The 10,728-nt window shown below is 39.2% G+C and overlaps 1 protein-coding gene, 1 non-coding gene and 1 pseudogene across 2 annotated transcripts; 1 reads left to right on the top strand and 2 right to left on the bottom strand.

Annotated features, from left to right (window-relative positions):
- Positions 1–897: 897 nt before the first annotated feature.
- On the bottom strand, positions 898–2,144 carry LOC145119734 (uncharacterized). The gene is made up of 2 exons (XM_079055450.1): positions 1,847–2,144; positions 898–1,796 (listed from the first exon to the last, which is right to left on the bottom strand). Exons 1-2 carry the CDS (start codon positions 2,142–2,144, stop codon positions 898–900), a joined length of 1,197 nt encoding a protein of 398 aa, XP_078911576.1.
- A 609-nt stretch (positions 2,145–2,753) lies between these two features.
- LOC145123084 (small nucleolar RNA R71) lies at positions 2,754–2,860 on the top strand. Its single transcript, XR_013714963.1, has one exon. It is a non-coding gene; the product is annotated as a small nucleolar RNA R71 (small nucleolar RNA).
- Positions 2,861–3,754: 894 nt separating this feature from the next.
- LOC145119731 (putative protein phosphatase 2C 42) overlaps positions 3,755–10,728 on the bottom strand; it is a 34,044-nt pseudogene continuing 27,070 nt past the window's right edge.

The following is a 10,728-nucleotide window of genomic DNA, read 5'->3' as shown; positions in this document are numbered from 1 at the left end:
TAGTGGACCCCGAGCATAGTCGGATGATGATGAGAGATTTTTGATTATAGGCCAGTAGTTGTAAATAACTGTTGTAAGGCTTATAATGTACTGTTTATGCTTTTGATCTGTATCGGAACATGACATCCCGAGGTTTTGATATAAAATGAAAATATATATTTCTTTAAGAAATGTTTTGTTAAATTTTTATCATGTTTTGTTTTGGGGACAAATTCTGCAACATCTTTTCAAAAGATTACTCTGATTTTATTTTAAAAGCATAAATTATATCGGTCTTTTCTGGCCGAGAAATTTGGGGATGTCACAATTTTTCAATGATCTGATCAATAAAAGGGAGAGGGAAATGATCCTTTGATGTTGCAACATTGAGTTTGCGATAGTCGATGCAAACTCTCCATCCGGTGACCGATCTTGTTGAGATCTTCTCTCCGTCTTCTGTATCTACCACTGTAATGCCCGACTTCTTTGGAACTGTCTGTGTCGGGCTCACCCAATCACTATCAGATATTTGGTAGATAATACCCGCATCAAGCCATTTAAGCACCTCCTTTTTAACAACTTCTTGCAGATTCGGGTTGAGCCTTCGTTGTGAATCTCGGGATGGCTTTGCTCCAGCTTCAGTGATGATTCGATGCATACATGTGGCTGGACTAATTCCCTTCAAGTCTGCTATGGTCCATCCATTTGCTCCCTTGTACTTGGAAAGCACCTTCAGTAATGCTTCCTCTTGTGGACCTATCAAATCAGAAGATATGATAATTGGTAAGTTCTCTTTGGATCCTAAAAAAGAGTATTTAAGATGTGAAGGAAGAGTTTTAAGTTCAAGAGTGGGTGGCTCCTCCAAAGATGGCTTAAGTGGGTCCGAAAACTTGATGGCGATTTTTCAACTTGATAACTCTATGGTGGCCTCTGTTGCTCAATATCATTTTCAAACGCCTCCTCAACCATCTTGATGTCATCCAACTCTAAAACTTCGTCCCTGTCATTAGAAAGAAAAAACTCCAACGGATCGGGGTGTAAGATTTTAGGAGTGAATTGATGCACTAAGTCATCAACCACATCCACCCGATAACATTCATAATCTGATGGTGAGTTAGGAAACGTATTAAACACATTAATTCTAAGTTTTCTATTTCCAAAAGAGATATCCATGACACCCGTTCTACAATTAATTTGTGCATTTATTGTTGCCAAAAATGGGCGACCCAAAATAATAGAAGGTTGACTTTCTTTATAGGTGCTCTCGGTGTCAAGCACAAGAAAATCAACTGGGTAATAGAAATCTTCCACTTTAATGATGACATCAGATAATATACCCCGGGGAATTTTTGTTGACTTATCGGCCAATCGTAAAATAATATCAGTTTGTTCCAAAGTGCCTAAGTCATGTTGATCAAAAAGATTTCCCGGGATTATATTAACACTAGCTCCAAGATCAAGGAGCGCCTTTTTGATATTAATGTTACCTAAGGTAACAGAAATTAAAGGTTCCCCGGGATCCTTAAGCTTGGGTGGAAGTTTATTTGATATTATGGAACTCGCATGCTCGGTTACATCAATCTTTTTAGGGAGGTGTGCTTGGAGTCTGCGTTTTTGAACACACAAATCCTTCAAAAATTTAGCATAAGAAGGTACCTCCTTAATAAGTTTCACTAAAGGGATATTTATTTTAACTTGACTAAATAGATCCCACATGTCTTCCATTTTTGGCCCTCGCTTCCCAAAAGGGAAGGATGCCGGTTTTTCTAAAGCCGAAGGGTATGGTGCGGTATTAACCTCCACACCATGCTCCCCAACTTTAGAGTCATTTTTACTCTTAGCCACTTTTTTTTTCCAGATTTGAAACCTTTCTCAAACTCTTCTTTTCCATCAAAAACGACTTCAGTGTCACTGTCATTATCTAAAGTAAGAGCACTTACCTTGTTGTCAACCTTTTTCCCAATACGCAAGGTGATTACCTCGTTCACTTGATGCTCTTTTCCGGGTCTTTGGGTGTGAGATGGGTTGACTGTTGTGGTGCTTGGAAACTTGCCATCTTCTCTTTTCTCAATTTGCTCCGCCGTTTGAGCAATCTGCTTCTCAATAGCAGCTATGGACTTGGAGTTAGTGTCGGCTTTCTGATATGTTTGGGTTATGAACTCCATGATTTTGTCCAACTTGTTTCCATCAGTTTCCTCCTTCTTTGATGTTCCACCTTGGTTAAAGTTGGACTGCTAGAACTATTTTGACTGATTTTAGTTTTGGTAATTCCCTTGATGGTTGTTGTTGAAATTCCCATTGTTGTTGTAGTTCCCGCCTTGGTTGTAGTTCCGATTGAATAATCGTGGATTATTTTGGAATTGACCATAGCCGTGAACTTGATTGATTTCCTCTTGACTTCTCATGCACTCATCTGCAATGTGTCCTGAATCTCTACAACTTACACATATCTTCTGTCCCTGCGAAAAAACACACCTTTCTCTTTGCCTAGACTAGAGATTAGTAAGTCAAATTTTTTATTTAAAGAATTAATATCAGATTTGACTTCATTTTTCTAGTTTTTGTTTAGTCCAACTAAAGCAGCAGATGAAACTGGGGTGTCCCGTTTCTTAGCTGAGTAATTGGTTTTTGAACCATGACTCAACTGCTCCAATAATCGCCAAGCGTCTTCACTATCTTGCATCATGATAGTGCCGCCAGGCGAGGCATTAATCATAGTTTGATTTGCAGTGTTAACTCCATCATAAAAGAAACGTACAAGTTGCCAACGGGGAAATTCATGATGTGGACATGAACGCAACAATTCCTTAAGGCTTTCAAATGCATCATGAAATTCTTCATTGGGTTTTTGTGCAAAATCTTGTATCGCTTTTCTTATTTTCGTTGTTTTACTAGCAGGGTAAAACTATTGCAAAAATTTAGTTTTTAATTACTCCCAAGTAGTAATACTATGGGGGGCAAGAGAAGTGAACCAATACTTAGCTTTTTCTTTTAAAGTGAACGGAAATAAGTGAAGTCTAATGGAATCTCTATTAGTTCCTCGTGGAGTATTTGCGTTAGCAATTGCAAGGAACTCATAGAGGTGATTGTATGGATCATCAGTTTTATGGCCTCTAAAGATGGGTAAGACACTAATTAGTTGTGGCCTTACTTCCACATGGTGTTCGTTTCCTTCCACTAAGAGTATAGGTGAAGCATCATCATACTCTCCCGACTGAAAATGAGACGCCACAGATTGTTTATTTGGTTGCGAAAAGTAAAGATTCGGAAATTGGTTACCTTCGTTATAGTATCCTCCATTTGCATTGTTGAATCCACCATTTGGATTCCTTCGGTATTGATTCCCAAAGCCTTGATTTCCGAACCCATCGTTGTAGTCATTGTTGCCACCATTGGGGAAATTCTGGTTGTTCCAGTTATTGTTGTAGTTCCCGTTTCCACCTTGATTGCCTTGATTCCGCCTATTACCACCGTTGTGGTTATGATTCCAACCAATTCCATTGTCACTTCCATCATCAAAATCCCAATCATCCTCGTTACCGCCATTACCACCATTACCGAATTGAGGACCGACATTTCTAGGATTTTGGTTCTGATTTCTAGCATTACCACCGTTGTGGTTTCCTACATTAGCTCCTATATTTTGTGCCTAATTTCCTCCGTTTCCAGCGTTTTGACCACAGTTGTTTATGTTCGATTGCGGTTGTACTGGTTGGATGATTGGTGCACCGACATTGTTGTTGTTCCCATTGTTCCTATTGTTGTTATTTGGGAACTAAGGAGCTGGTGGTGGAACTAGTGGTGGAGGATTGTTGATTGCATCCTCATGCCCCTCGACCACATCTCCCACGACAACATTATCTACACTCATAGTGTTGATGTTCCTTCTGGCGAACCGATTTGAGCGAGCTGTTCGTTCGATTTCCGGATCAAATGCAAGCGGTGAAGAGCGTTCGCTATGTCTTGTATGCATGCACCGGTGTGACTGCACAACACAAATAAAACAAACGTGAACTGCAAACAAGAATTAAAAATGAAAATAAAAGACTATGACTACTTAAACACAGTAGTTCAAGCGCACAATCTCCCCGACAACGGCGCCAAATTTTGATCGATGTTGTTATTTCAATCAAAAATAAACCAACTAACCTACGTAGATAGGGTAAGTCGGGTCGAATCCACAAGGAGTTCGTGGTCAAACTATGTGTCAAAATAGTCAATGGAAAATAGATTACTTGTAATCGTGACAAAAAGCTTTAAACAAAGATTAACAAAAAAAATACTTGAAACTTTATTAGTTAAAACAAAACTTTAAATGAGAAAAGTAAGGTACCCCGGTTCAATTGTCGGACAATTCAGATTCGCACACTTTCTTCCCTAAAATCTTAGTTCAATTACTTAGATGTAATTGGGGTTTATGATCTTGAAACACATAATCTTGGGTACACAATATGTTCATTCAACTAGTTGTCTTACTCCCTATGTCTATTTGGATTAAGAACAATGAGTGAATTGACAATAAAGTGTCTTGTAACTACCTATTACAATATTAAGATTTAATATCACAAGTTGGAATAACACATGTGGATTCAATAAATTGTATTTGTTCCTAAACTACTTGAACTTGGAACAATCAGTGAATTGACAATGCAGATGGTAACCCTAAAAACGAATCCATAAGTCCCTATTTATATTATTTGGCAGAAAATAGTGAAACCGGGCGATGTGGGACGTTGGATGTCCTAGGAAACGTCTTAGACGTCATGTATAACGCCCAAGCGTTCTTTGTACGTCTTTGCATGCCTTTTGTCGTCCTTGAAATACACTAAAAATCGGCCAAAAACGCTTGACGTCTTAGGGGACGTCTTAGACGCGTTGTAGGACGTCCTTCCTTCTTTCCTATGCTTTCCGAAACACACCGTTCCAACACGGGACGCCCCTAAAATGCATGTACGTCCTAGGGGATGTCTTAGACGCCATGTAAGACGCCGACGAGGGTCCTTCCTTCTTTTGTACTCCAAAATTTACCCAGACGTTGACTGTTTGACTTGGACGTCCTAGGAGTCGTCTTAGACGCATGGAGGCGTCCTTCATCTTCCATGCAATTTTTGGTGGTCAAAACAACATAACTAGCAGAAACCCAAAACACGAAAGTTGTAGCAAATCTTGTCTAGTTTCCAGAACTTCTTTACTCATGTCAATCGGAGCTCCAGAACTTGAGATATGACAAAAACATTGAAGCGTGGTCAATTTTCCCAGCAACGTTTCTTCATTCCTTTAGCAATCCGTTTTACTTGCAGGTTCTGCCCACTTTTAGTATGATATATTGACCTGCATATAAAGTTCAACAACTCATCAAAGTAGTGCCATTATTGGACAATTATACATAAATTCAACATATTTAGTACAATTTATTGTGCTACAAATATAGAACGATCAGTATGTTGCAAGTTTTATGGAGAAAATGAAGTTTGTTCCTTATTTGGTTCCGAATGAACTCTCCAAGGCCAACAAGTTTGCTAATGGATTGCCAGTGGACTTTGGTCCGATGGTCAAGCAAGCAACCAACTTGAAAGCCGCCATATGGGCAACTAAGAATGTTAAGACCCAGTTAAGGGAGAAGGGTCTGGAAAGAGCTGAGATAGGGGGAAAAGGAAGTTTGATTGATCTTCAAGGTCCAACAAGAAAAACAAATTCTCAAAGTCTGGTTCTAAGAAGTTTGGAGGAGGAGGAGGTGAAGCAAGATGGTGTGATAAGTGCAAAAATAAAAACACTGGAAAATGTAGCGAGGAAGTAACTTGTTTCAAATGTGGGAAGACTGGGCATTACGCCAATGAGTATACATTCAACAAGAAGGTGTGTTATGGATGTAATGAAGAAGGGCATATTTCTAGGAACTTCACAAAGAAGAAAGAAGCAGCAAGGCCTAATGTTCCGCCAAGGCCAAAGGAAAGAGCGTTCCAGATGACCCTGGAAGCAGCAAGGGATGAAGCAGATGTCGCTTTAGGTACCTTTCTTGTAAATGGATTGTCTACCAATATATTGTTTGATTCTGGAGCTAATTACTCCTTTATATCCCATACATTTGGTGGAAGACTAGCATTGCCTGTAAATAAACTTGATAATGCTCTAGTTGTAGAAGTTTCTAGTGGCAAATTCATACCTGTTAGCGATTGCATTAAAAACATCGTCATCGACTTGAACGGGAATAAATTCTATGAAGATTTGTTACTTGTTGAGTTGAACGGCTTCGACATAGTACTAGGAATAGATTGGCTTAGTGCGAACGATGTCGAGATACTATGCAGGAAGAAGATGGTGAGAGTAAACCCACCTGGAAAAGAGTCGTTTATGGTGTAAGGGGACAAACATACAGTAAATTATGGAATCATTTCCCTGATGAAAGCCAGAAAATGTTTGTCCAAAGGATGCACATCATACTTGGCATTTATGATCGATGCAAAGTAGCAGAAGAAAGAAATGCAAAGAATACCAGTGTTGTGTGACTATCCGAAAGTCTTTCCCGAAGATCTTCCTAGGTTACCCCCTGATAGACAAGTAGAATTTCAAATAGACTTGTTGCCAGGATCGACGCCAATAGTGAAAGAACCATATCGATTAGCACCAATAGAGATGAAAGAGCTTATGATGTAACTTCTGGAGTTGTTAGACAACGGTTTCATTAGACCTAGTTCTTCACACTGGGGAGCTTCGGTCTTATTCGTGAAGAAGAAGGATAGGAGCATGAGAATGTGCATAGACTATAGAGAACTGAACAAGGCAACAGTAAAGAATAAGTATCCATTGCCAAGGATTGATGACCTATTCGATCAGCTGCAAGGTTCGAGCTATTTCTCAAAGATCGATCTTAGGTCAGGATATCATCAGCTGAAAGTGAGAGATCAAGATATCGAGAAGACCGCATTCAGAACGAGATATGGACACTATGAGTTCTTGGTTATGTCATTTGGATTAACCAATGCTCCAGCACTATTTATGGATTTGATGAATAGGGTTTGTAAACCATTCATCGATAAATCTGTAATAGTATTCATAGATGACATTCTTATTTACTCAAAGAGCCAGCAAGAGCATGGCAAGCACTTGCGAGAAGTGTTAGAAGTTTTGAAGAAGGAGAAGCTGTACACAAAGTTCTCCAAATGCAATTTTTGGATTCGAGAAGTCCAATTCTTGGTTCATGTGGTTAACCAAGAAGGTATATGATGGGTTTTAGGTAAAACAAATAAACTAGAAAACAATTCCTAAGTTCACATGCAACCTACTATGGATCTATGTTTTAACTATTGAACATACAACTTTGAATTGCAAAACAAGAACCCTAGAGGAGAGAGGCTAATTTCGAAATTAACAAACTAGGGTTTAGGAGTTACATACCTTTCAATTGTTATAGCAAACAATTGATAATCCTCTTGATCTTGATCTTGATCTTCTTGGAAGCTTAGCACCACAAATGTAATGCCTCTAATGGAATCACACCCAAGAACTAGCAAGAAGGAAACTTGGAGGAGAGAGGATGGAGAGAGTATGCAATTTCGGCCTTAGGGTTTCTTCCAAAGAAATCAGTACTCCAAAATGTGAGCCAGGAGGCTCCTTAAATAGCTGAGGGATCTAGGGTTTAGGGAAAACCCTAGTTATCCTTTGCTTAGGGCCTAAGCAAGATCCAAAGGCCTTATTTGGACCCCTTGGACGAAATCTCTAGGGTTTCCCCTAAGAATTTCGTCCACCTCCTTCCAAGGGGGTTCTGGAATCTTCCACTCAACTATTAGTTAATTGCAAACTAGTCCCTGCACTTTATAATTAATTCTTTTAACCCCAAAATTAATTCTGATTAATTTTTGGCTAACAATTAATTAAACATAATGATTTCTAATTAATATATTAATCCATTAACATATTAATAAATCATTTATATTAATTTATTAATCTTATAAATTAATATCTCTCCTTTCATAATTTCCTTGTCCAATTGCTAGGTTGAGGGCAACCCAAAAGGACTGTGCTGCTATCAATTCAAGTACATACCAATTATAGTTATGGGCTTAGACACCTAATCCAACAGTCTCCCACTTGGATAAGTCTGTAACTATAATTGCTAGTATGCCTTCTAAATTTGACCAGCAAATTGTAGCTTCCAAAAAGCTGCTGCCGAACTCTGACCCAGTCAGTTACGTGTCCTAAGATAAGTGATCATATAACCCTTCGTTCTGCTTGATATCCCCAGACAAAAGACATGGAATGTAATCAATCTGTTTGTCCAGAATCTATGTTTCCCGATTCCTGATTTGTGATGATGTAGGACTTCTAATCGAACACATCAATTTAGTCTTGGCTGGGCCCAGCACATAAGTCAACACAAAATCATCGAGGGGCCCACAGATATCGCTTTTCCTGTTAGGGCAAAAGGAACGAATAAACGTTGACTCATATGCTTGTATCTTTTACTCATCAAATTATGCATGACAATACGTTTTATAACACCAAGTTACTGATGCGTTTTCGTATCACCAATGCATAACCGACTTGTAAATTACAACTCATATATCTTCGTTTCAAGATTATAAGATATTATCGTCTCAATATTACTCGTGATGAATTCCATGAAGTAATACTCTGAGCGAGGGTTTATCCAATACTCAAATCTCAATTTCTGAGTACTCATGAACGTTGCAGCAGTTCTATTGCCATGTCTATCCTTAGACAATCTGCAATCCAATTCATGACAGTATTAATTCAGTACTTACTTCCAAGAGTACGAGCGACTGTGGAGTTTGAATAATCTCATTATTCAGGAAGTAAAACATGCAAAAATGAAACACAATAATAAACAATTGACAAAAGGTAGTAGCCAAACTTATAAATAATACTTTATTATTTAATCACCAAAAGTCAATTACATTTACTTTGTTACAAGTTTCAAAAACTAATCTAACTACTAAAACTAATATCATCTTTCAGTCCTATGCTCCGAGCATGCTGAATATGCTTAGCCCTACTCAGACCCTTTGTGAGAGGATCTGCTGGGTTATCTTCAGATGACACCCTCTTTACTATAAGATGGCCTTCTTCTACTCTATGTCTGATGAAATGGTACTTTCTGTCGATATGTCTGGTCTTACCATGATCTCTCGGTTCCTTTGTCAAGGCAACCGCTCCTTCATTATCGTAGAACAGTCCATAGGCTCCTGGATGGTTGGAACAACTCCGAGATCCCCGATGAATTTCCTCAACCAAGCTGCTTCTTTCGACGCTTCACTTGCTGCTATGTACTCTGATTCACAAGTAGAATCAGCCACCGTATTTTGCTTGGAACTTTTCCAAGTAACTGCTCCTCCATTCAGTAAAAATACCCAGCCTGATTGAGAACGGAAGTTATCTCTATCCGTCTGAAAGCTGGCATCACTGTAACCATCTACTCTCAAAGTATCACTGCCACCAAGCACAAGAACCCAGTCCTTTGTCCTTCGCAAATACTTGAGTATATTCTTAACTGCTATCCAATGAGCTCTACCTGGGTTTCCCTGATAGCGACTCACCATGCTCAAAGCAAATGCCACATCAGGGCGAGTACATGTCATAGCGTACATGATCGATCCGACAGCGGAAGCATAAGGTACACGACTCATGTCATTTATTTCAACATCTGTACTCGGGCATTGAGTCTTACTCAATTTGGTATTGCTCTGGATAGGTAGCTCTCCCTTCTTGGAATTTTCCATACTAAACCTCTTTAGTACCTTATCCAAGTATGTGCTCTGACTAAGTCCAATTAGTCTCTTCTTTCTATCTCTCAATATTCTAATCCCAAGAATATAGGCAGCTTCTCCAAGGTCTTTCATGGCAAAACACTTTCCAAGCCAAGACTTAACTTCTTTCAAGGTTGGAACGTCGTTACCAATGAGTAATATGTCATCGACATATAACACCAGAAAAGTTACTATACTCCCACTAGCCTTGATATACACACAAAACTCATCTTCACTTCTAGAGAAACCAAACTCTTTGACTTTCTCATGGAAGCAAAGATTCCAACTGCGAGATGCTTGTTTCAATCCATAAATGGATTTCTCAAGCTTGCACACTCTATTGGGGAACTTTGCATCAACAAAACCCTCTGGCTGACTCATGTAAACATCTTCAGCCAACTTCCCATTAAGGAAAGCAGTTTTGACATCCATCTGCCAGATTTCATAATCATGAAAGGCAGCTATGGCGAGCAATATCCTAATAGATTTAATCTTAGCTACTGGTGAGAAGGTCTCATCATAGTCAACCCCTGGGGTTTGAGTGAAACCTTTTGCAACCAGTCGAGCCTTGAATGTGTGCACATTTCCATCCATGTCTGTCTTCTTTTGAAGATCCATTTGCACCCAACTGTCTTGCGACCTGGTGCACTATCAACCAAATTCCAAACTTGGTTGTCATACATGGACTTAATCTCGCTGTCCATTGCCTCTTTCCACTTGGAAGCCTCTGGGCCTGCCATTGCTTCCTTATAAGTGACTGGTTCATCTAAGTTTACCAGTGTTCTGTCACTTATGAATGTGTCACCATCTGAAGTAATATGAAAACCATACAACTCAGGTGGCACACTCACCCTAGTGGATCTTCTAAGAGGTAATGAGTTATCGATTGGTTCAACAGGAACTGTTTCCTCTGGTTGAGTGCTAATGTCATCTAAGGTTCCTTCATTGGCTGACTCTTGAATTTCTTCAAGGTCAATAGTGCTCC

This window comes from Lactuca virosa, chromosome 6 (assembly GCF_052849685.1).
Source record: "Lactuca virosa cultivar CGN04683 chromosome 6, Lactuca_virosa_CGN04683_v6, whole genome shotgun sequence".
Classification (NCBI taxonomy): Eukaryota; Viridiplantae; Streptophyta; class Magnoliopsida; order Asterales; family Asteraceae; genus Lactuca; species Lactuca virosa.
The sequence above is the reverse complement of the archived record's forward strand: the minus strand, read 5'-3'. Positions and strand labels throughout refer to the sequence as shown.

Excerpts from the sequence above, each read along its gene's own strand:
- LOC145119734 (XM_079055450.1), bottom strand. The coding sequence starts at position 2,144 with ATGGAGTTCATAACCCAAACATATCAGAAAGCCGACACTAACTCCAAG. Across the intron at positions 1,797-1,846 it reads AAAAGAAGAGTTTGAGAAAG|TTGGGGAGCATGGTGTGGAG; the intron begins GTTTCAAATCTG and ends ATGACTCTAAAG.